This window comes from Bombina bombina, chromosome 1 (assembly GCF_027579735.1).
Source record: "Bombina bombina isolate aBomBom1 chromosome 1, aBomBom1.pri, whole genome shotgun sequence".
Classification (NCBI taxonomy): Eukaryota; Metazoa; Chordata; class Amphibia; order Anura; family Bombinatoridae; genus Bombina; species Bombina bombina.
In genome coordinates, this window is record NC_069499.1 from 1,416,289,158 (window position 1) to 1,416,316,252 (window position 27,095).

The window sequence follows — 27,095 nt, forward strand, 5'->3', positions numbered from 1 at the left end:
CTTGTTCTTGGAAGACGCATCAGCCGACCAAGATTTCAACCAAAGCGCTCTGCGCGCCACAATAGCAAACCCAGAATTCTTAGCCGCTAACCTAGCCAATTGCAAAGTGGCGTCTAGGGTGAAAGAATTAGCCAATTTGAGAGTATTGATTCTGTCCATAATCTCCTCATAAGGAGGAGAATCACTGTCGACCGCCTTTATCAGCTCATCGAACCAGAAACATGCGGCTGTAGCGACAGGGACAATGCATGAAATTGGTTTGTAGAAGGTAACCCTGCTGAACAAACATCTTTTTAAGCAAACCTTCTAATTTTTTATCCATAGGATCTTTGAAAGCACAACTATCCTCTATGGGTATAGTGGTGCGTTTGTTTAAAGTGGAAACCGCTCCCTCGACCTTGGGGACTGTCTGCCATAAGTCCTTTCTGGGGTCGACCATAGGAAACAATTTTTTAAATATGGGGGGAGGGACGAAAGGAATACCGGGCCTTTCCCATTCTTTATTAACAATGTCCGCCACCCGCTTGGGTATAGGAAAAGCTTCTGGGAGCCCCGGCACCTCTATCCATTTTACATAGTTTCTCTGGGATGACCAACTTGTCACAATCATCCAGAGTGGATAATACCTCCTTAAGCAGAATGCGGAGATGTTCCAACTTAAATTTAAATGCAATCACATCAGGTTCAGCTTGTTGAGAAATGTTCCCTGAATCAGTAATTTCTCCCTCAGACAAAACCTCCCTGGCCCCATCAGACTGAGTTAGGGGCCCTTCAGAAATATTAATATCAGCGTCGTCATGCTCTTCAGTATCTAAAACAGAGCAGTCGCGCTTACGCTGATAAGTGTTCATTTTGGCTAAAATGTTTTTGACAGAATTATCCATTACAGCCGTTAATTGTTTGCATTGTAAGGAGTATTGGCGCGCTAGATGTACTAGGGGCCTCCTGAGTGGGCAAGACTCGTGTAGACGAAGGAGGGAATGATGCAGTACCATGCTTACTCCCCTCACTTGAGGAATCATCTTGGGCATCATTGTCATTGTCACATAAATCACATTTATTTAAATGAATAGGAATTCTGGCTTCCCCACATTCAGAACACAGTCTATCTGGTAGTTCAGACATGTTAAACAGGCATAAACTTGATAACAAGTACAAAAAACGTTTTAAAATAAAACCGTTACTGTCACTTTAAATTTTAAACTGCACACACTTTATTACTGCAAATGCGAAAAAACATGAAGGAATTGTTCAAAATTCACCAAAATTTTCACCACAGTGTTCTAAAGCCTTAAAAGTATTGCACACCAAATTTGGAAGCTTTAACCCTTAAAATAACGGAACCGGAGCCGTTTAGAACTTTAACCCCTTACAGTCCCTGGTATCTGCTTTGCTGAGACCCAACCAAGCCCCAAGGGGAATACGATACCAAATGACGCCTTCAGAAAGTCTTTTCTAAGTATCAGAGCTCCTCTCACATGCGACTGCATGCCATGCCTCTCAAAAACAAAGTGCGCAACACCGGCGCGAAAATGAGGCTCTGCCTATGCTTTGGGAAAGCCCCTAAAGGATAAGGTGTCTAAACAGTGCCTGCCGATATTATTATATCAAAATACCCAGATAAAATGATTCCTCAAGGCTAAATATGTGTTAATAATCAATCGATTTAGCCAAAAAAAGTCTACAGTCTTAATAAGCCCTTTTTGAAGCCCTTATTTACAATCGTAATAAACATGGCTTACCGGATCCCAGAGGGAAAATGACAGCTTCCAGCATTACAAATCGTCTTGTTAGAATGTGTCATACCTCAAGCAGCAAGAGACTGCTCACTGTTCCCCCAACTGAAGTTAATTGCTCTCACAGTCCCTGTGTGGAACAGCCATGGATTTTATGACGGTTGCCTAAAATCATTTTCCTCATACAAACAGAAATCTTCATCTCTTTTCTGTTTCTGAGTAAATAGTACATACCAGCACTATTTTAAAATAACAAACTCTTGATTGAATAATAAAAACTACAGTTAAACACTAAAAAACTCTAAGCCATCTCCGTGGAGATGTTGCCTGTACACGGCAAAGAGAATGACTGGGGTAGGCGGAGCCTAGGAGGGATCATGTGACCAGCTTTGCTGGGCTCTTTGCCATTTCCTGTGGGGAAGAGAATATCCCACAAGTAAGGATGACGCCGTGGACCGGACACACTATGTTGGAGAAATGGAATTCCATTTCGAAGGACGGTACTCTGAGGAACTAGCGAAAATACCTCCCTGTTCCCCTTACCGGAACTATCACTCCCAGGGAGGAAAGGTCCTGAACCCAGTTCAAGAATGCCTCTCAACATACCTGGACTGCAGATACTCAAAAAGGAGAAATCTGCCCCTGGGAGGAAAGCTTAGATTGCTTCCCCCTGCACCAGGCGATTGGGTTTCCCAGAAGACTGGGACTGTCCCTGCAGTACGAAGAAAAGGAAGACTTTCCATTAGTCTATTCCTCTTGACGTGCGGTAGAGAAGACCCTTTTCTACCAGTAATGTCAGAAGTTAAGTCTGCCAGACCAGGACCAAACAAGGTCTCACCCATGTAAGGAATCGCCATAAGCTTGGGACCTAGAGGTAACATTAAATAGATTCTAAATATTGGCCATGGATGTTGCTTGTCTTGGTCAATTTGGATACTGAACCTCATCCTGCAGAGTTGTAGACCACAGAAGGCTACTCAGCTGACCAAGACTTCACCAAAAGATGCCACGCTTGACACAGTGGCAATACAAACTGCAGGTTTTCCATGAAAAACCTAGATGATCAAATAAACCTCCAGCTTCTTGTCCATTGATCCGAAAAAGAGCAATTATCCTCTATATGGAACGAAGTTCTCCTGAGTCATAGAGAAATGGTCCCTTCTACTTAAGGTCAGCGACAGGAAAAAAATCCTTCAAAAGGCGGGAGACAAGGAGAAGGTATCCCTAACTTCTCCTATTCCTGTAGAAAAAATCTCCATAGCACGTCTAGAAACACATCCTCATAGAAAGGAACATCATAGAAATGATAAAGTTAACAAAACTTCCAAGGGCTGACAACGACAGGGTATCAGTGTTGTCCAAGTAGCTAAAAACCTCCTTTAAACCTCCTTTAACAATACACGAGGTGTTCAAGCATACCTCGGAGGTGACCACTTCAGCATCAGATGAAGGAATTACACTGTCCAAATCTAATATTTCACCCTCAGAAACTACCGGCGTCGCTCAACCAGACTTAGGAAAAGAGAGCAACCTGTGGTAGCAGACAAGTGGAGCGAGAAACCTTACTATCTGAAGTCTTTAAAATGGTCCTCATGCCTTCCCTGTAAGAGAAAGGAAAAGCCGACTAAACTTCAGATACCGTAGCCAGAGGATACCTGAGCTGCAAAATCTTGCAGGTAAATACACTCCTTCCAGGAGATTGAGGGGAACCGCAGGGCACAGCAAGTGACGCGCCATAGAGGCTTGGGACCTTATAAGGGAGAAGAGCTGTGGCATTTGCCGGAACATCATCATCCTGGGAGAGCAGTGAGGGGTCATAGAGCAACCATCTATCTGTATATTCCAATAGCTTCAGCTAAAAATGGTAGGCAGCAGAAAGGTATATACAAATTATTAATTCTAAAATTTTGTCCTGAAAGGAAATGAGGGCTCAAACAAGACGAATACTTTTATTTTTCAAAAGATTCATACAAACATGGAGGGACAGAATGTTCAGGAAAAACAATTTGAATCCTCAAAAGACAAAAGATGAGAGTATTCCTAGGGAAGCAGACCCCTGTTCCATACCAGAAGCATATGCCCCAATCACACATCTTTGTATAAAGAAGAACTAATTTGCTTACCAGTAAAACTAGCAGTGGAATACAATCTTAGGCTATAAAAGCCCTAAGCTCAAAGTTTTATGAATTATATACATACATACAGAAAACAATGACAAGCAATGTATTCTCTAATAAAATTTCAGCCTGTGTTCATGGATGGCTGAAAGAGGAAAAATTCTTTAAATTATTTTTGACTTTCTTTCATTAAAGAAGACATATCTATAGTAGAAAAAACCCAATGACAAACAGAACACGAACGCCCGCTTCCCGTTCTCTCAGCCTAGAGAACAGGGTGAGGTTACATACACATGGCTCAGCACATGCCCATAAATGGCTCCGTTCCGCTTTTCATAGGAAGAAAGGAGGCGGGAACCACCATTGGCATATATCACGCTTCTTTCTGCCGCAAAAAACTGAGCCGTAAAAGCATGCACGTGTAGGACTCGGTACATCCAACAAAAAAGTCACCACTCTGCTTTACAAACAGAGCCTGCTGCAAATCTGCCAGGCGTCTATGTCTGAAAAAAAACGGAGGAGACAGAAGATTCTCCACATTGGCCCATAGGAGTGGCTGCCGCTAAATGAAGAGTGGGCTCTCCTAACAGCCACCATGATTCACAATAATTAGCGTAGCTCTTATACACTTTGTAGGGCAGAGAAGCCCCCAAGTAATCGTGTACTCGCCAAAAAACAGAGTACTTGAACATGATTATAAAAATAGAAAAAACAGAGGGTTAACTCCTTCCTTGCCTTGAAGGAGATTAACCCTTGAGTCTCCATGTCACATCCTAAGTAATGCCTGCCCACTGCAGCAAACATCCTCCATAAAGGATATTGTGCCCAACATAAAGTGCAAAGAGTCCTTAACCCCTTCAGTGCCAGCCTCCTAGCCCCAGAAGGCAAACTGCACTTACCTGCATATCTAGCTGTCCAGCAGGAGGACAGCTCAACCGGTATGAAAGGAAGCCACTCCTTACAGAGACCTGTGGAAAAAAAGAAGAACAGAGTAAACCTACTCTGGCTTTCTATACTAGGGCAGCAAACGGGTTAGGAAAACGCAGTGAGGCCCACCTCACAAGTTCCTAACTGCTTTAAAAGCCACCACTACTCTACTGAAGAGATAAACGTGGACTACGGCTATACCCAATCTTTGAAAAAAGGAAAGAACAGAGTAAACCTACTCTGGCTTTCTAAAATAGTTCAAATCATGCATGTAAAGAAGGAAATCCAATTTTTATTCAGGCACCAAAACTTCACCTCCTCCATGCACCAACGCAAAGAGAATGACTGGGGTTTGTGGGAAGGGGAGTGATACTTAACAGCTTGGCTGTGGTACTCTTTGCCTCCTCCTGCCGGCCCAAATTATTAAAGAGAGGGCAGTGTCATGGACTCTCCATGCCCGGAAAGAAAAAAAATTAATCAGGTAAGCATAAATTTTGTTTTCCTGTGGCATGGAGAGTCCACAACATCATTCCAAATACTAGTGGGAACCAATACCCAAGCTAGAGGACACTGAATAAATAAGGAGGAAAACAAAGCAGGAGGACCAAAGCAGGAGGACCTAAACAGAAGGCACCACCGCTTGAAGAACCTTTCTGCCAAAAGAGGCCTCAGCCGAGGCAAAAGTATCAAATTTGTAGAATTTGGAAAAAGTATGCAGAGGGGACCATGTAGCCGCCTAGCAAATCTGTTCCACAGAAACTTCATTTTGAAAGTCCAAGAAGAGGAGACAGCCCTAGTGGAATGAGCCGTAATTCTCTCAGGAGGCTGCTGCCCAGAAGTCTCATATGCAAAACAAATCAAACTTCTCAACCAGAGAGACAGAGTAGTAGAAGTGGCCTTCTGAACCTTACGCTTTCCAAAGGAAAACAACAAACAAGGCAGAAGATTGCCAAAAATCTTTAGTAGCTTGTAAGTGCGTTCCTTATGAGAAGAAGGATTAGGGCAAAAAGAAGGAACAACAATTTCCTAATTAATGTTTTGATCCACACCACCTTAGGCGAGAAAACCCAATTTAGTACAAAGGACCGCCTTATTTGCATGAAAAATAAGGTACGGAGAATCACACTGCCGAGCTGAAACTCTGTGAGCGGAAGAAATAGCAAGAAGAAACAAAACCTTCCGAGATAACAATTTTATATCAACAACATGCATCAGCTCAAAAGGGATAGATAATGCAGAAATCTGACCCTTCAGAGTACTGACTGACAAACCTTTCTCTAGGCCATCCAGAAGAAAAAATAAAATACGGGGAACCCTCACCCGGCTCCTGTAGAAACCCTTAGATTCGCACCAATAAAGATATTTACGCCATACCTTATGGTAAATCTTGCGAGTAACAGGTTTGCGAGCCTGAAGCATAGTATCAATAATGGCTTCAGAAAAACCACGCCTAGACAGAATTAGGCGTTCAATCTCCAAAGCAGTCAGCTTCAGAGAATCCAGGTTTTGATGGAGGAAAGGACCCTGAATTAGAAGGTAACCTCTAAGGAGGTAGAGATGACATCCTTACTATATCAATCCTTTGAGGCCATGCAGGAGCTATTAGGATTACCGATGCTCTCTCCTGTTTGATACGAGAAATGACTAGTGGAAGGAGAGCAAACAGAGGAAATGGATATGCCAGAGAGAAAATCCTAGGAACCGCTAGAGCTAGGCCTGCGGATCTCATGACCTTGAACCGTACTTTGGAACCTTGGCGTTTTGGCGGGACACCATCAGATCCAACTCTGGAACCCCCCCACTTGAGGGTTATCTGAGAGAACATTTCTGGGATGGAGAGCCCACTCCCCGGGATGAAATCTCTGTCTGTGCATGAAAGCCACCATCAGACCCATCACCTCCATGCATTGAGCCACTGATGGATGAAAGGCAGGAAAATCTTCATGGACAGAGAATCTATGATTGTCCATAGGAAACCCACCTTTGTAGAAGGAATTAGAGAACTCTTTTTTCCAGATTCACTTTCCACCCATGGGAACGTAGAAAATACATCATCATCTCTGTATGAGATTTTGCTAGATGAAAAGATGTTGCCTGAACAAGATGTGGAATAGATAAGGCGCCACAGCAATTTCCTGGGACCTGATCACTGCCAATAAGGCTCCCAGAACCTTTGCAAATATTCAGGGAGCTGTGGCAAGACCAAACGGAAGGGCAATAAACTGGAAATGCTTATCCAGAAAAGAAAACCTTAAAAACTGATAATGATCCCTGTGAATGGGGATGTGTAAATGTGTGTCCTTCAGGTCTATGGTCATCATGAATTGACCTTCTTGGACCAATGGAAGAATGGAACGAATAGTTTCCATCTTGAAGGACGGAACCCTGAGGAATTTTGTTTAGACACTTTAGATCTAGGATGGGACAAAAAGTTCCCTCCTTTTTGGGAACCACAAATAGATTTGAATAGAATCCTAGGCCTTGTCCTTTAGAGGAACTGGAACAATAACTCCCAGGGAGGATAGGTCCTTCACGCAATTTAAGAAGGCCTCCCTCTTTACCTGGTTTGAGGAAAGTCTTGACAGGAGAAATCTGCCCCTTGGAGGGGCAACACTTGAATCTTATTCTGTAACCCTGGGATACTATGTCCACAGCCCATGGATCTGGGACATCGCGCATCCAAGCATGCTGAACTGCCAAAAAAGAGAAAGGCCTGTCCCCCACCTGATCCAAACTCAGATCAGGGGTGGACCCTTCATGCTGAATTAGAGTCAGCAGAAGGCTTTTTTGCGGGCATCACATGAGCGGGTTAGAAATTCAACTACTCCACTGAAAGCACGCAAATAGAGAAAGAAAAAATGGCTTAAAATAAAACTTAATAAAAACTCTGTTAACTGTCCCAACATGCTTGAAACAAGAGTCAAAGCCAATGTCTAAGTATTTTGTCATCTTTATGTTCCATCAACAAAGGAAAACTCTATAACCCCTCAGCCAAGAGAAAAGTCTCTTATTGTGAACCTTACGTCTCAATTAAATGTTTAAGTACATAATGTAAATAATCTGTCCATAAAACGTATCCTTAACTAAAAAAGGATAACTTTGTCCCAAAATGGATCCATATGAGGATTAACCTCTTAAGTTCTGCTGACCTTCAGTACCTAGAAGGCAAAGGCACTTAAAGTAGATCCTGCAGGACAGATAACCGCTACTGAGGTGTGACCGGCACTTCACTCCCTGTCATAGACCTGTAGGAAAAGAAAGAGCAGAGTAACCAACTCTGGCTTTCTATAAAGGGGTAGCACAGTATTAAAAGTAAAGCAAAGACTACCTCGCCGCATTTTAACTTCTAAAAGCCACAACTACTATAACTAAAGAGATTGACATGGACACAGCTAGACCCTAATCCTTGCTTGCAGGGAAAAGTACCCATAAAAAGGATTAAATATCCAACTTCGCACAGCCTCCATTGACAGAGGCAAAAAGAATGACTGGGGATTATCGGTAAGGGAAGTTACACTTAAAGGGACACTGAACCCAATTTTTTTTCTTTTGTGATTCAGATAGAGCATGCAATTTTGAGCAACTTTCTAATTTGGGTTGAGTGTCCCTTTAACAGCTTTGCTGGGGTGCTCTTTGCCGCCTCCTGCTGGCCAGGAGTTGAATATCCCATTAGTAATTGGAATGATGTTGTGGACTCTCCATGCCATAGGAAAGCAAAATGTGTGTATACTTAAAAGGAAACACAAAAATAAAAACATCACAACTCATTGTTGGTATTTTTTCTTGGATTGCTGAGCTGTGAATGAAGCATTCAGATGCTTAGAAGTCATCCAATTACAGAGCACTCTAAATAAATGGAAAGGAATGCCAATGCTTCTTGAGAAATTAAGCCATTGATAAATGACTTGCAGGAAAACATTTTTCCTCTGGCGAATCTGTCCGTTTTGTATTTATCTCTTTTTGCAAGAAGTTCTGTCAATCTGGCACATAAGTCTGCTTCAATTAACAGCAAGACAAGATGCAGGAATTTTAACAACCGATCAAAAAACCTCAAGCATTTATCTCCAGCCTTCCATCTTCCAGGGGATCGATGCTAATCAAATCCAAAAGATCTTTTCATAGATATTTGGTCAAGCAGAATAACAATGCAGACAGAACAAAAGGTCACATATTTTCTAGCAAACAGTAAGATTAACATTTCATTTTCATATTAAGTCACTGGATCCTGAGAGTGAGTTAACCCTTAAACTACTAACTTAAAGCATCCGCTCCCACCTTAGTGAAACAAAACTTAGCAGGGCGGCCACTGTAAAATGAAGCCATATAAAAGGTTAACTGAACGACTCATGACAAAATACGCAATTTGAAAAAGTCTTTGTACTATGTCTTGCAATATACCGGCCGAGTTACAGGCTTTAAATTTTAGATTATTATATTACAACATAGAAATGTGCCGAGTTTCCGGTGAGAAGGCGGAGCGACAAGACAGGTGCTCCAACTCGGCGTTCTGGCCGACAGCAGCTATCATAGCCTTCACTTTATGCCCGTTGTACCTGCTTGGGCTTGGGCTTACAGCTTGACTTATCATCGCAAGCTAAAGGGAAACTTCTGTTGCAGTACCTGCAGCGGTAAATCCGCATTCTTTTTTTATATATGAATCCCTGAACTACCGAGGAGATTGTTCTCACCTGCCTTTCCTTTGCTGTGGCGGAGCGAGTTACCGGACCCGCGGCCCCTCGGTGGGGTTCGCAAGTGGCGGAGCAGAAGGTGAGAGGAGGCGAAGTGGGGCTCCGTGAGTGACAGGTGAATCGGCCCTGTCTGTAGCCAGTCTCGGAGGGATATCCCAGGAGAGCCCGCCCCACTGCAGAGGAAGTAGTGCCGGACGTAGAGGTGGGCTCTTTACCGGTTGCGGTTGCGCCGCAATGGAATGAGCGAGAGTCCGCAGAGTGTGCATCGCCCCTGGTTACTTGAGGGGAGGCCGCAGTGATAACCGGCTTAGCGGCAGCTACTGGCTATCTGTCGGATCAGATGTATGGTACCGGGGTCCCACAATTCAATTTTCCTGTGGTCTGTCTGCATTGCTCCTCCGGGTAGGAGTGCCCCCGGTCGGTTGACAGTCTCTTCCAGGTGTAGCCTACATCCTTGGACACACTGTAAGTAACGCAGGACTCAGACTTTTTTCACGCTATTTAGTCCTTTGGATATAAGGAGCACAGAGCTGATTCTACCAGACCTAGTATTTCCCCTAGCTGTGTTTTCTAAGTACCCCAGAAATGAAGCTGCTGACCTCTCTCTTTGAACTGTTAAAGGACTCAGCTTGGGGTTCATCCAGAGTGGGGTTAGTCTTCTAGACTCTCGTTCCAACTCAACATTTTTTACCCTGTTTTGCCATCCTGGAGGATGTAGCAGGACAATGTTCATCTACTTATATGTTTATTTTTCTGTCTGCATAAGATTATAAGGTGTTGTTTCGGTTTTTGTCCCAAAATTCTGATCATTTCTTGGTTGCTCAAGGTGTAAAAACGCAGGCATTTGTCTATGGGCTCTCGCCCAAGTCACCACACTTTCACAGAATACACAATCACTGTGTTTTTTCTTTTCTTTTTCAGGCTTTATTTTGAAAAGTCTATGTACTATGGTCCTTTTCTTGTTATTTTCCTTTGAATTTTATTATATACACCATATTCACGCACGAGCACTATTGTCAGTGTACACTTAAAGGAGTAAGGAGGTAAAGGAGAGAGTAGGGAGTAAAAGGGTAGGAAGTAGGGAGTTGATAAGGGGCAAAGGGGTTGGGAAGGTAAGAAAAAGCAGAGGAAGGGGAAAGAGAAAAAAAACAAAAAAAAACAGTTAAACATATTTTTGTGTGTCTGATTTTTACTTCACTAATTGTGGTTTCACTGTTGTTTTTTCCCCATAGCGGGGACCAATTTCTTATTTATTCTGCACAGTATTTATTTGTGTCATTATTTTGTGTTTTTCACTATTCATGGAAAAATTTATAACGCACGCTAATAATATTTCACCCAAAATGCCTGCTAAACCCAGGGATAAAAAAAATACCAAATGTGGCGACACGAGTGTAGACATATCCTCAGAAGGTGTATCTACAGTAATTGATACCCAGGTTCTGATCACTCAACTAACAGCAATTTTCTCTCCCCAGTTTGAGGGTATTAAAAAAGACCTGGGAGGTATTTCTGCTGAATTAATTACACTTTCAACAGAAGTTAAACAGTTTTCGCAGAGAATTGGGGAAGCAGAAAATAGAATTTCTGCCGCTGAAGATAGGCTGACAGCCCAAGAGGCTATTATTCAGGCCCAGGAAGTTAAACTTAATAGTATGCAGTCGCGCCTGGAGGATCTTGAAGATCGCTCCAGGCGCAACAACATTAGGGTTATAGGTTTACCTGAAACACTGGAATTTGAGGATCTGGTTAAATTTACTTCCTCCACCCTCCCCCTTGCTATCGGTTTTCCATCTCAGCTCCTCCCCCTAGCAATCGAGAGAGCCCACAGAGTGGGTCCCAGAAGGGACTCAGCTGGTGGTTTGGGTAAACCCAGGATGTGTATTTTTAAGTTGTTAAAATTTCAGGATAAGCTTGAGATCCTGAAGTTAGCGAAGAAAGCTGGTTCATTAGAATTTGGGAACAGCAAGATTTTGCTGTTCCAGGACTTCTCGGCGGAAACTTCCGCTCGCAGAAGACTTATGGCACCGTATTGTTCACAGCTGATTTCTAAGGGTATTAAAGCTAGTCTATTTTATCCTGCTAAAATTATAGTGGAAAATAAGGGAGCCAAATTTATTTTTAACGAAGTCCTGGAGGTTAAAGAATTTCTGAGAACCTTAGAGTCCTAGATTTAGGTCCATTATCAAGTCAGGGTTTTTTTTTTTATTTTTTTTTTAGGCCAGCCTAGGTCTATATATTTTCCTTAGAAGGTGTGATTGTTCAGGTCTTGGTTTATTTTGTGATTTTTCAGGTTTTGGTTTATTTTGTGATTTTTATCTGCTGTTTTTATATTTGCAATGTGTAGTACGGGATATCTTGTTATTGTATGAGAAATATGCATATGTTAAATTTGTCTCTCAAAAATTACTGAAAGCGAGATCATTGACAAATATTTTGGGTTTTTTCTTTCCCCTTTTTTTTTTGTTTGTTTTCTCCCTCTTCTTCTCTCCCCCTCTTCCCCGTCCCTCCCCCACCCCTCGGATGTTATTGCCAGTTGCGTATCCTTTCCAGGGCTTGGCGTGCTAATGAGAATGGAGAATAGCAGTGGGCTGTAGAATTCTTTCGTGGAATGTGGGGGGGATATCCTCTCCCGCTAAGCGCAAATTGGTTATTAAAACATTGGCTGTAGAAAAGCCAGATGTGGTTTTTCTGCAAGAGACTCATTTAGATGCAATAGAAGCTGCAAAGCTTAAAATGAAATGGGTTGGCGAGGTACTGGCCTCATCTTCTCCATCTAAAAAGCGAGGAGTCGCGGTCCTTTTTCATAAAGATTTGGATTATCAAGTTATGAAAGTTGAGTTTGATTCTTCGGCCCGTTATATGTTGTTACAGGTATTGATAAAATCCGTTAAATATATATTTTGTAATATTTATGCCCCCAATAAATTTTCAGTAAAATTTTGGGACCGGATCCAAAACATAATCTTTCCCTTTATAAGGAAGAATTTAATTATCTGTGGGGACTTTAATGTTACTATGAGTCCAGAACTAGACCGTTTTTCAAGAAAGAATTACGCTAAATATAAGTATCACGCCAAATACTTTAAAAATTTTTGTATTAAATTAACATTGACTGATATTTGGCGTTTGCAAAATCCTTTAATCAGAGCCTACACATGCGAATCCAAGTCGTTCAGGACATTCTCGAGGATTGATCTCTTTTTAATCTCGGAAGCACTGACAGTCTTCCAGCTTAAAACGGTAATTGGGGATTTTTTGATATCAGATCACGCTATAATCTCTTTATCTATTCTTGATACTTATGAGGCACGTTCACAAACACAGGTCTTTGGCTTCCCTCGTTTTTTATATACTAACCCAAGTTTTTCAGCATGGATTAAGACTACCTGGCATGAGTATGTTTTATTTAACTCGAATTACAGTCATAAGACAGAGGTTTATTGGGAGGCGGCCAAAGCTGTGATTCGAGGTAAAATAATAGCTTATATGAGTTTGCGCGCAAAAAAAATTAAGGAACAGGGGAGTTCCCTTGTTGCAAGAACCAGAGCGGCCTACAGGGACATTCAGTCGGATCCCTCCCCATTGAACTGGGCAGTGTATCTTGAGGCTAGAAAGGAAAGAGAGATCTATATAAAGCAGAAATCGTTGGAGGAAGAAGATTGAATCTTAAATATAGGAGTTTTCACGGGTGTTCGGCGAAGCATCTGTCCCGCTTGATTAAGAATAGAAAAAAAAGAAATTATATCGCTGTTATAAAAAATGGTGAGGACAGGTTTTTTAAGCCGGCAGAGATCTCCCAGGAATTTTTTAAGTACTATCAAGAATTATATTCGGCCGTCGCTGCCGACCACAATAACCAAGAGTCCTTTTGGTCGGCTATAAGTATTCCTAAGATACAAGCAGAAGAGTTGGCTGTGCTGAATCAGCCGATATCGCGTGAGGAGATTGGTACAGCTATTGATAATCTTAAGCTTAATAAGGCTGCGGGCCCTGACGGGCTCCCGGCCGAATTTTATAAATTGCTAAAGGAAGAACTGCTGCCTACACTAGAGGCTATTTTTAACAATTATTATCTTTCTGAAAATGGGATCTCGGAAAACTTTGCTGCGGCTAATATTTCACTCATTGCGAAAAAAAATAAAAATCCAGAGAATATGGCCTCATACAGGCCAATATCAGTACTCAATACTGATTACAAGCTTATGGCTGGTATTATCGCTTCTAGACTGAATCACTGTCTGCAGAACTTGATCCATCAGGATCAGACCGGTTTTATGACCGCTAGGAACTCGTCGCGGAATATACGAAAGGTTATTACATTTTTGGATTATATGTCGAATTTGGAACCAGAGCCTTGTAATGACGGAATTCTTTATTCAGCAGTCTTAACCCTTGACGCAGTCAAGGCATTTGACTCCATTGTCTGGGAGCACTTATTTTCCTCATTACAGAAATTTGGCTTTTCTGGCAACTTTATTCTCTTTATTCATAAAATTTATTGTAAACCAATTTCTTTTCTCCTGGTTAATGGGATTCGCTCACAGGGGATTGTTTTACATCGAGGTACTAGGCAGAGGGTGTCCATTATCTCCCCTCCTGTTTAATGTGGTTCTAGAACCCTTAGCGGTCAGATTTCGCGATGTTTTGACAGGAATTTCATTGGGCTCTCATCGTTTAAAAACCCTTCTCTATGCTGATGATATGCTGATTTTTGTTGATAAGCCTTTTCATTCGATTCCAGTTATTCTTCAACTCCTCTCCCAGTTTAGTTCTTTCTCCGGTTATTTGGTGAATTTGGAAAAGAGTGAACTCATGTATATGGGCAATAACTCGTCCGGTTTGGAAAAATTCCCATTTAAGGTCGTTAATGCAATTAATTATTTGGGACTCGAGTTACATAAAAATCCGAAATTATGGTATGTTGCGAATTTTGATTCATTACTGAAAAAAATTAAAATAGATCTGCAGTTATGGGCTTCATTTCCGCTGTCAATTTCGGCAAAGGTAAAGCTAATAAAAACGATTGTTTTTCCTCGTCTTCTCTATGTGCTACAGAATCTTCCTCTCTTTATTTTCAGTTCAGATATTAGAAAGTTATACAGTGATTTTTCTAAATTTATCTGGAAAAATAAGACACCTAGGATTGCACTAGCTAAGCTCATGCAAAAGACAAACCGCGCCGGGTTGGCTCTGCCTGATGTCAGGTTGTATAATACGGTGGCATTGGTGAAATTTGCCGTGGATTGGGTGGCGGAAACTAATTGGTTAGCAGTTAGTCAAGAGGAAGCCTTTTATACTCGCCCATTCGCACTTGGTGCTCTGTTACATTGTAATACAAAACAGCTGCCATCCAACATCAGTAAAATGGTATCCTTTAAAAATGTTGTGGTTGCGTGGCAGAAGTTCTGTATTTGTCTAGGAGTGGATCCCTCTGTTTCAGAATATCTTCCTATTCAGGGAAACCCTAATTTTATCCCGGGTATTTATCATAAGGTGTTTAAATCATGGGGGAACAAGGGGCTGATGTTTGTCAAGCAATTATTGGGGGCTGATAATTTGGTTCAGACAGCTGAGTCTCTGTTTCAAATTTATGATCTTCCTAGGTCTGACTTGTTTGCTTATTTCCAGATTCGCCATTTCATGCGTGAGCAAAATTGGGAGAATAGTATGTTACCGGAATGGTCTGTTATTAGAATCTTAATTAAGAATTTCAGTATGGGAAGCTCCTCTATCTCCTTAATGTATGATATTATGCTTTCTAAACAAAGCGATAAGCATTTGCACAGCATAAGTACTTGGTTGCTTCCGGTTATTACCGATATCACCGAGGAGAAGATCATTCAGAGTTGCAATATGGTTCATAAGTGTAGGGTTTCGGTGTCCTGGAAGGAATCGCACTTGAAGCTCTTGAATAATTTTTATTTGCATCCGCTTAAATTACAAAAATTTTCTGACACTGGATCAAATAAATGTCCCAGATGCTCAAACTCTAGGGCTGATTTATTTCATATGTTTTGGTTCTGTCCCAAAATCAACCAGTTGTGGCATAAAAAACACATTATACGGGGCAAATTTTGTTCTTACACTTCAAGATGTGGTTTTACTAATTACAGAAGCACATAGAAACTCGGCAGCAATGATATATACGTTGAATACGATTATTCTAGCAGTACGTCATCTTGTCCTGTTAAATTGGAAAGCAAAGAGAGCACCGAGCCTTGAGAGGTCTTGTAAAGAAATCCAAGGCCAAATTGTATTTGAGTCATATCATCTCTCGGAGGCTTCTGAGAAGAGAACCAAGGAGTTCTTGCAGGGATGGTTACCAATTATTTTGTCATATCCCCTCCGGATTCAAAGGCAGATTCTTGCCCCTGTGCGATCTACGGTCTGCTTTGCTGAATTAGTTGCATTAGGGGTATTTCCGGTATCCTGGATAAACACGGTGGTGTAATTGGGCGTGTATCTGTAGTTGTGTATTGGACGTGAAGGTAGCTGTAAGGTACTATTTTGTTGGAGGGGCGGCTTGGGGGGGAGTTTTCTCCTTTTTTTTTTTTTTTTTTTCCTTTCTCTCTTTGTTATTTTACGTTTAGTATGTTTAATCAATTACACTGAGGACTTATAATGTAAAGGTTTGTTTCTTATTTATTGATACAGATTGAATATGTGTCTGATTTCTGTTGTGTTAGCTTATCTGAAGAATTGTATTGTCTGTACTTTTGATGAATAAAAGAAAAAAAGAATAAAAAAAAAAAAAAAGAAATGTGCTACCGTATCAGTATATATAACATAAAAACATACATTTTAATGTACAGGAATGCATTTTAAAATATCAAATATTAGTAAAAATGCTTCTAGTAAAAGTGATTACTGTTTCATTGAGATATTTTGTTGAGCATATGTACATATGCATTACGCACCATCTGTCAAACACTGCGTCTGCTCAGACAGCTTGCCATGGCACACATTTGTCACACAAGATGCAATCAGCTGATTGGTGGCTACATACACATTGGCTCACCAGTTGTTTGCCTAGCTCCTATTGTATTTATCCTCATTGTACATTTATGTTGCCCTCACATTATAGTTTTAAAATGAGCAGGTAAAAGACACAAACCCTAATAATACAAAAATATTATAGAACTCAGACAATGCACAAGGAGGTAAAAAAAAACACTCACAAACGTTATCATGTTAAAGGGACACTGAACCCAAATTTTTTTTTCGTGATTCAGATAGAGCATGCAATTTTAAGCAACTTTCTAATTTACTCCTATTATCAATTTGTCTGTGTTGTGCTCACTCCCATGGAGTTTTTTTTAGGAGTCTGCATTGATTGGTTAAACTGCATGTCTGTCAAAAGCACTGCTATAAGTGGCCAGTCTGCAGGGGTTTAGATACAAAGTAATCACAGAGGTAAAATGTATATTAAAGGGGATAGTAAACCCCAAAATGTTCTTTTATGATTCAGATACAACATACAATTTTAACGACCGAGGACGTGCAGGGTACGTCCTAAAAAATAATAATTTATGCTTACCTGATAAATTTCTCTCTTGTGGTGTATCCAGTCCACGGGTTCATCCATTACTTGTGGGATATTTTCCTTCCAAACAGGAAGTTGCAAGAGGAAACCCACAGCAGAGCTGTCTATATAGCTCCTCCCCTAATCCCGACCTCCAGTCATTCGACCGAAGACAAGAAGAAAAAATGAGAAACTATAGGGTGCAAGTAGTGACTGTAGTTTTAAAATAAAAAACACCTGCCTTAAAGTGGCTGGATACACCACAAGAGATAGAAATTTATCAGGTAAGCATAAATTTTGTTTTCTCTTGTAAGGTGTATCCAGTCCACGGGTTCATCCATTACTTGTGGGATACCAATACCAAATCTTTAGGGACACGGATGAAGGGAGGGACAAGGCAGGAACTTAAACGGAAGGCACCACTGCCTGCAAGACCTTTCTCCCAAAAATAGCCTCCGAAGAAGCAAAAGTATCAAATTTCTAAAATTTAGAAAAAGTATGAAGTGAAGACCAAGTCGCCGCCTTACAAATCTGCTCAACAGAGGCCTCATTTTTAAAAGCCCATGTGGAAGCTACCGCTCATAAGCTAAACGGATTATGCTTCTTAGCCAAAAAGAAAGAAGTTGCCGAAGCCTTTTGGCCTTTTCTCTTTCCAGAGTAGACAACAAACAATGCAGATGTTTGACGAAACTCCTTAGTAGCTTGTAAATAGAACTTTAAAGCATGAACCACGTCAAGATTGTGTAACAGACGTTCCTTCTTTGAAGAAGGATTAGGACACAAACGGAACAACAATCTCCTGATTGATATTCTTATTAGAAACCACCTTAGGAAGAAACCCAGGTTTGGTACGCAAAACTACCTTATCTGCATGGAAGACCAGATAAGGGGAATCACACTGTAAGGCTGATAATTCTGAAACTCTTCGAGCCGAAGACATAGCTACTAAGAACAAAACTTTCCAAGATAAAAGCTTGATATCTATGGAATGCAAAGGTTCAAACGGAACCCCTTGAAGAACTTTAAGAACTAAATTTAAACTCCATGGCGGAGCAACAGGTTTAAACACAGGCTTGATTCTAACTAAAGCGTGACAAAACACCTGAACGTCTGGAACATCTGCCAAACGCTTGTGCAAAAGAATAGATAGAGCAGAAATCTGTCCCTTTTTAGGAACTAGCCGATAATCCTTTTTCCAATCCTTCTTGCAGAAAAGACAAAATCCTAGGAATCCTGACCTTACTCCATGAGTAACCCTTGGATTCACACCAATGAAGATATTTACACCATATCTTATGATAAATTTTCCTGGTGACAGGCTTATGAACCTGAATCAAGGTATCAATGACCGACTTGGAGAAACCACGTTTTGATAAAAATCAAGCGTTCAATCTCCAAGCAGTCAGACGCAGAGAAATTAGATTTGGATGTTTGAAAGGACCTTGGAGTAGAAGGTCCTGCCTCAGCGGCAGAGTCCATGGTGGGAAGGATGACATGTCCACCAGATCTGCATACCAAGTCCTGCGTGGCCATGCAGGTGCTATCAAAATCACTAAAGCTCTCTCCTGCTTGATCTTGGCAATCAGACGAGGGAGGAGAGGAAAAGGTGGAAACACATAAGCCAGGCTGAAGGACCAGGGCACTGCTAGAGCATCTATCAGCGCTGCCTGGGGATCCCTTGACCTGGACCCGTAACGAGGAAGTTTGGCGTTCTGACGAGACGCCATCAAATCCAGTTCTGGTTTGCCCCATAGTTGAATCAGCTGGGCAAATACCTCCGATGGAGTTCCCACTCCCCGGATGAAAAGTCTGCCGACTTAGAAAATCCGCCTCCCAGTTCTCTACTCCTGGGATATGGATAGCTGAGAGATGGCAAGAGTGAACCTCTGCCCAAAGAATTATCTTGGAAACCTCCATCATTGCCAGGGGGCTCCTTGTTCCCCCCTGATGGTTGATATAGGCTACAGTTGTGATATTGTCCGACTGAAATCTGATGAACCTGTCCGTAGCTAGTTGAGGCCAAGCCTGGAGAGCATTGAATATCGCTCTTAGTTCCAGAATGTTTATCGGAAGGAGGGCTTCCTCCTGAGTCCACAAACCCTGAGCCTTCAGGGAGTTCCCGACTGCGCCCCAGCCCAGAAGGCTGGCATCTGTCGTCACTATAGTCCACTCTGGCCTGCGGAAACTCATTCCTCTGGACAGATGGACCCGAGATAACCACCAGAGAAGGGAATCCCTGGTCTCTTGATCCAGATTTAACTGAGGAGACAAATCAGTGTAGTTCCCATCACACTGATTGAGCATGCAGAGTTGCAGTGGTCTGAGATGAAGGCGGGCAAACGGAACTATGTCCATTGCCGCTACCATTAGGCTGATCATTTCCATACACTGAGCCACTGACGGCCGAGAAGTGCAATGAAGAATACGGCAGGAAGTTAGAAGCTTTGATATCCTGACCTCTGTCAGAAAAACTTTCATTTCTACTAAATCTATCAGCGTTCCTAGGAAGGAAACTCTTGTGAGGGGGGATAGAGAACTCTTTTCTCTGTTCACCTTCCACCCGTGAGACCTTAGAAAAGCCAGAACAATGTCCGTGTGGGACTTGGCAATTTGAAAAGTCGACGCCTGGACCAGGATGTCGTCTAGGTAAGGAGCCACCGCTATGGCCCCGCGGCCTTAAAACCGCCAGTAGGGACCCTAGAACCTTCGTAAAGATTCTTGGCGCCGTGGCTAATCCGAAGGGAAGAGCCACAAACTGGTAATGCCTGTCTAGGAAGGCGAAACCTGAGAAACTGATGATGACCTCTGTGGATCGGAATGTGGAGATAAACATCCTTTAAGTCCACGGTAGTCATATATTGACCCTCCTGGATCATAGGGAGGATGGTTCGGATTGTCTCCATCTTGAAAGATGGGACCCTGAGAAATTTGTTTAGAATCTTGAGATCCAAGATTGGTCTGAACGTTCCCTCTTTTTTGGGAACTATAAACAGGTTTGAATAGAAACGTCAGTGAGAAGTGGGGGATGCTTGGTTGGGTGTGTACGGAGTGTGTAATTTCATATGTAAAAATAATAATAAATCACAATTGCACCGCCAGCTTGATTGAACAAACAAAAGTTCATAAACTTGCTATGTCAGTGGGTCACCCCAATCTCCCCTGACTATAGCCAAATTCGAGTGAAAATGTCATGTGTATATGAATATGAAACTCTCCAATGCAGTCAAGTAATATCACTTTTGATTATATTACAAAGAAACTCACCACAGTCCTGTTTAGGTTAATCTTTCTCTTGTATCCAAGTGGTGTTGTTGATATTCTTGTGATGCTGGTGAGTATCCAAGCTGGGAATTGCTAAACCTCCGCAATAGGGGAATTAAAGGGTGTTTGAACTCGCTGAGTGTGCTCACAATGGCCAAACAATTCAAGTCTCACAAACAAAAGACAGTTTGGAGCACCAAAAAACGAGTGAAAAACAAAAATTTTATTTATAACAATAGGGTTACATAACCCCAGGGTAAGAGTGTATAAACAATAAAACGAAAAAACAGAGAACAAAAAGGCTGACCGGTTTCGGCGTGTGCCTTAATCCTAGCCTGCTTAAAAGTGTTAGTAAAATTCACAGCTTAAAAACCCACCTCTGTGTTTCAATTGGGTGTGAAATTCACACCTTTCTAATGGTTGACCAATGTTCAGCTTCCTAATTTATCAGACACCTGTGTTGCCTACTGACATCACTTATGTTATTAGGTGTGGCGAAGTCTGTGCAGCCCTCTTAAAGTTTTAACTGTAAACTTTCCTTTGCCGACACACAGACCGCACAAAAGTGCCCATCGTCACATCTAATTTACTGCTGAAACAAATTGTAGTTGTATTTAATTAGACTTATAGCTTATATAAGCAAAAAATGCATTTATCTTTTCCCATTTATATATCAACATATCTCCGTGTATGTAATGCTGTCTAATATCTTACGTATCTTGAACGTTACAACATCTTAGAATAGTAAAAAGTTGTGGGACCTGAGACTGCCTGGGTCTGATAATGCCCACTATCCCTTTGTGTACAAACTTTCATAGCAAAAAAGGGGATTTGATTACAGCTGTTCGAGGATGCGTGTGTATTTGTTTACTCATTCCAGAAATTGATCTTCCTGAGCTGGCTTTTCTGACTGTTTTTTTAAGGCTTCATTCTTTTAATTTCTTGTAAGTGCAACGATTTGTGTGCTCTGAATAAATTGTATTTGATTCACCTTGAGTCGTGGATGCGCTCTGTGCTTTATCGTTTCAGTATTCTCATGTCAGCGCACCCCTGAGTGCCCTGTAAGAAGTAGCAGCACCACCACCTCAAAATCAAAGGAGAAAATCCATTGGGAGGATAGAAGAGTATCCTGTGCAGTCAATATACCATTGGTATTACTTATTTTTACCATACTCCTGGAGTCATGAAGTAAGTTTCTCTGTCCTGTTTTAATATATATCGCAATAAAGTGTGAAATATTTTCTAATATTTATATAATCTTTCTCCTCATAATTTTAAAAGGGACAGTTGATGCTAAGTGTATTGTGTTCACTAGGTACCTGATAACAGAGGTGCCAACACTCACATTTTTTACCTCTGATCACCATTTATTTGGTGTATGATATATTTTTTATTAAGTACAGACAGCTAGCGCAGTCATTTTTTGTTGGGTATTGTATCTGTGTTAAAGATTTTTATTTACATGTTTCTATTTAATGGGACAGTCAACACCAGAATTATTGTTGTTTAAAAAGAAAGATAATCCCTTTATTACCCATTCCCCAGTTTTGCATAACCAACACAGTTATAATAATACACGTTTTACCTCTGTAATTATCTTGTATCTAAGCTACTGCTGACTGCCCCTTTATTTCAGTTCTTTTGACAGACATGGAGTTTAGCCAATCAGTGCTCACTCCTAGGTCACTTTACGTGCATGAGCTCAATGTTATCTATATGACACATGTGAACTAATGCCCTCTAGTGGTCAAAATGTATTCAGATTAGAGGCAGTCTTCAAGGTCTAAGAAATTAGCATATGAACCTCCTAGTTTTAGCTTTCAACTAAGAATACCAAGGAAACAAAGCAAAATTGGTGATAAAAGTAAATTGGGAAGTTGTTTAAAATTGCATGCCCTATTTAAAACATGAAAGTTTTTTTTGGACTTGACTGTCCCTTTAAGTTAACTTGTTTCCCATACTTGGAACTTTCTTTCTTTTATATATACCCATTTGTAAAGCCTGACACCAAGTAGCCATTCCCTCCAATCGCAGCTTTTTAACTTCACTTCTGTTACTCAGGAATTAAGAGATATCAATTTGGTTCTCATTTCACGTAAGGAGACACACAAATATCATGTATATGAAGGAGAAAAAATAAAAGATTAAAGGGACACTGAACCCAATTTTTTCTTTCATGATTCGGATAGAGCATGACATTTTAAGCAACGTTCTAATTTACTCCTATTATCAATTTTTCTTCGTTCTCTTGTTATCTTTATTTTAAAAGCAGGAATGTAAATCTTAGCAGTCAGCCCATTTTAGGCTCAGCACCATGGATAGTGCTTACTTTTGGAGGCTTACATTTACCCACCAATAAGCAAGCATAACCCAGGTTCTCAACCAAAAATGGGCCGGCTCCTATGCATCACATTCCTGCTTTTCAAAATAAAGATAGCAAGAGAACGATGAAAAATTGATAAGAGTAAATTAGAAAGTTGCTTAAAATTCAATGCTCTATCTGAATCATGAAAGGAAAAAATTGTGTTTAGTGTCCCTTTAAGTATTGATACATGAAAAAAAAGATTTAAAAAAAAAAGATATAACAGTATATGCATTTTTGCACACATACGTTGCAACATACTTTTTATTTTTTATCACATACCTCTAAATATTGTGTTTGCCTATTCCTATTAGAGGTTGAATTACAAGCTCCAGATTTAATGCACGTAAACCTGCTACATTCTACACAGTGATTGCTTGGTAAGTGGTAGGAACTCATTTTATATTAGTCATTAACTAGCAATTGCAATGGAGATAGAGTGAAAGGAATGTCCTTGGACTGTATAACATTGCTAATGTTAGTTATAGTAAATGCTTTTAAAATATTTAAACATTCCAAGAGAGGTGAAAAAATATCACTATAGTTTACTAGTCAGGGGTTAAAGATAGGAAAAAGTAAAAATTCCTACTCGTCCGCTGCAGTTTCTTACTCGTCCACACACACACACACACATGCATGCACGCACGCACATACATATACACTTCTTTTAGATACTAGACGTAAATTTCCCTTTATGAGAATCCAACAAATCTGGAGATAGCAATAACACCAATCAGAAAATAAAAGCAAGAGAGCAATTTTTCCCCAAAATCAAGCACCTTATTTTAATAGCAAGCGGGTGCATCTAGAAGCAGAACCTTTTTTTTAAAATACAAAAAAGAGAGAAGCGGTTGCACAAAATATGTACACCTAAAAGTCTAGAGAAATAGCATTGCATTGGATTGCTCAATGCACAAATTTATTAAAGGGATAGTCTAGTCAAAATTGAACTTTCATGATTCAGATAGAGCATTGAATTTTAAGCAACTTTCTAATTTACTCCTAATATCAATTTTTCTTCAGTCTCTCGGTATCTTTATTTGAAAAAAGCAAGAATGTAAGCTTAGGAGCTGGCTCATTTTTTTGTTTAGCACCTCAGTAGTACTTTCTGATTGGTATCTAAATGTAGCCACCAATCAGCAAGCGCTACCCAGGTACTGAACCAAAAATGGGCCGGCTCCTAAACTTACATTCAAATAAAGATCGCAAGAGAACTAAGAAAATTGATAATAGTATATTATAAAAATGGTTTAAAATGACATGCTCTGATTAATGAAAGTTTCATTTTGAATAGACAATTCCTTTAATCAAATCTTATATATACACATAGAAAAATTCCATAAAAATGACTGGGTCACTCACTAAGAAAGTAACAGGCGACTTGTAAATCAATAAAAAATTGCACCAAGTTCAAATTGATAATAGGAGTAATCCATGAATAACAAAGTGTTTGAGTGATTGCACTAACAAGAGCCAAGTGCTTCCTCAAAATTGCTGTCCAAAATCCCAGCAAAGTAAACCAAGCAGGCATTGTAGATACCGGACTAAGGACACTCAAAACGATACCATTATCACTGGGAGACTGCTGTCGGTGTGTCCCTTCAACTCCACCAGTCTCGACCATGTATTCCTTGTAGTGGTTCGTAGCGTCCTTACATATGATCTGTGCCCAGAATAGCAGAAACCGCCCAGCTGGGTAGGGATTTGGGGGATTCCCTGCAGCTGTCTTCTGTAGGAACCCACTCACAATCCCCACCCAGCTGGACAGTTTCTGCCAGCTACTTTCTTAGTGATGGCCCAGTAGTAGTTAGGAATTTTTATGTGATTTTCTTTGTAAATATAGTATTTGATTAATAAATTAGTGCCTTGAGCAATCCAATGTCCCTCTTTTTTCTATATTAGCCGAGTGCTATTTTTCTAGACTTGAGCGTACACTTTTAGTGCACCCACTAAAGAGCAAATTAGTTCTTAAACTGCATTAGTCTATAGAAATGCAAAACAGAAGACAAAGCATGGTATTACCTCCGTCATATAAAACCCATGGTCATAGTCCTCTTCTGGTCCAATAATTGCAGCTCTGGAATTATCCACTATCTACAAAGTCAAACCAATAGTATATTCAAGTGTGTCAAAAATCCATAAAAGCAATCACACCATATGTAAAAAAAAAACACTTTGCACTAGTTTAACATGAAGATTTTGTCGATTCTTAAAAGCAAGAGTAAGTTCATACAATATTTCTACCTGGATGCTCATAAACATCCTTTTTGTTGGCTTTTAAAGGGGCAGCAAACCTAAACAATAATGTTATATAATTCTGCACATAGTGCAGAATTATATAACATTAATTTAGTGCCAACTTTATACTTCAAAGTATTTGAAAGTATTGCGGCACGCTGTTTAGTCACAGCCGGCACGATCGCGCCATTAAACTCTATGTTGCTCGCTCCCGCTACCAGACCAGAGTGTGTGACTGGCTGTCAGAATAATCAAATGACCATGGGGCTTTTTTTTGGGCATCACAATGATTGTATACATAGCAACTGTCATTTTAACCGTTACTTTACTGTTGCTGGATATCCTCACATGCAGGCTTCTAGCAACAGCATGAGATGCATGCTGATCACAGCGTGTATTTCATGAATGGAGGCACCCCAATGACAGGCATGGGATCACAGAGACACCCTGTACTGCAATTGCTAGACTAGGGTTAGTGAAACTGGTGGGCTAACAGCTCAGGACACAGCCAGCGTACATTGTACGGCACGTGTCCTTAAGGAGTAAATGACAGGTGCCGTTCCCTGTAAGGCAACGGTCATTAGTGACATTTTGTTTATGGTTATTGTTGTAAACATTATTAATAAAAGGTTTTGGAAAAATTTGAATGTCCCATTAACTTTGAAAATCGTGGTTACCCCCAGAGAGGCTGTAAAGCACACACCACCTTCCAGAACCCTAATCCTACAACAGCCTACACAGTGATTGCTTGGTCATTGTGTCAATTAGTCAATCTGGAACAATGCAAATTGTACTAACAAAATTACAGCTTTAAACGCTTTTAAAACATTTAATTTGGATGCTGATCTTTTGCAATGTAGTGTTTTATGAATGATATATAAATGATATATATTATGCATATATGAAAGATATATGACTGATACCCTGTTATATAAACAAATGACAAAATCTCTAGTTATCTAGTTTTTAACATCTGGCACCAAACTCTTACAAGATCATGTCCAGCGATGAAAGCAACATCTGACCCTTGTCGCCGATGATGATGAAATATTTTTGAGGAGATGACAGGCGAAGTGTGAGAGCTGTCCACTCCTGGATCCGACAGAATAGAGTTCCGGTTCATGGAATTCTATGGGAAAGAAAAAAAATAGACAATTTAAATGAAAAAAATGTTAATATGGGGCTTAAGTAAATACAAATATCCTGTTCCTTCTCAAAAGCTAGAAAGGCTGACAAATAAAATACATTAATCAAAACAGGGGAGGGGCAACCTCCATTTAAGGCTGCAACACTGTGGGCTCTGCTACACATCTCTGAAACCTTCCTTATTCCTCAGGATTGTAGAAGCAGCTAAATCTGTTTCAATATAATCTACTGCACGGATTGAACTAAATATTTTCACCTTCAGACCCAGTGTTCTGGAAAATTGAGGTTGTTTGCTACAAACAGGTAGATTGCACCTCTCGGTCTTGTGCAGCGTTACCAACCCTCCCGTATTTCCCGGGGGCCTCCCGTATTTAGATACAATTTTTACATGTATCATGGCTCCCGTATTATGTTGCTACTTGATCCTCAATCTCATGTGCACACACACAGCTTTTAAAGAACAAATGTATTTTACTGCTCGTTATATATGACAAAAATATTCCCTAATAGCAAGAATAATTATAGCGATAATTTTTTTTTTTTTATCTGGGCTGTCACAGTGTAGCATGTTAAAAGAATAGTCTGGTCAAAAATAAAATTTCATGATTCAGATAGAGCATGCAATTTTAAGCAACTTTCTAATTTACTCCTATTATCAAATTTTCATTGTTTTCTTGGTATCTTTATTTGAAAAAGCAAAAATATAAGCATAGGAGCCGCCCCGTTTTTTGTTCAGCACCTGGGTAGTACTTTTTGATTGGTGTCTAAATGTAGCCACCAATTAGCAAGAGCTACCCAGGTGCTGAACCAAAAATGGTCTGGCTCTTAAGCTTACATTCAAATAAAGATACCAAGAGAACGAAGAAAATTAATAGGAGTAAATTAGAAAGGTGCTTAAAATTGCATGCTCTATCTGAATCATGAAAGTTTAACTTTTACTAGACTATTAAGACGTCACAACCCTGTGCAGGCTTCCTTCTCTAGCTTGCTACGCATGCCTGCTCTGTATTTTAATAGGCATTCAGCCAGCCTCCTATAGGGGTCCTGCTTTTGCAAATCACATGTGATGAATACGGTAGTGATGAGAGTCTGTGA

General features: G+C 40.5%; 1 protein-coding gene across 1 annotated transcript in view; it reads right to left on the reverse strand.

The window, feature by feature from the left end:
- Positions 1–27,095, reverse strand: part of ARHGEF11 (Rho guanine nucleotide exchange factor 11) — a 497,471-nt gene that overhangs the window by 236,539 nt on the left and 233,837 nt on the right. Inside the window, exons 12-13 of the mRNA XM_053719923.1 lie at positions 25,846–25,983; positions 24,639–24,710 (exon numbers count right to left, since the gene is read on the reverse strand). Coding sequence (XP_053575898.1) covers positions 24,639–24,710; positions 25,846–25,983 — 210 coding nt within the window. The remainder of the gene's footprint in view (positions 1–24,638; positions 24,711–25,845; positions 25,984–27,095) is intronic.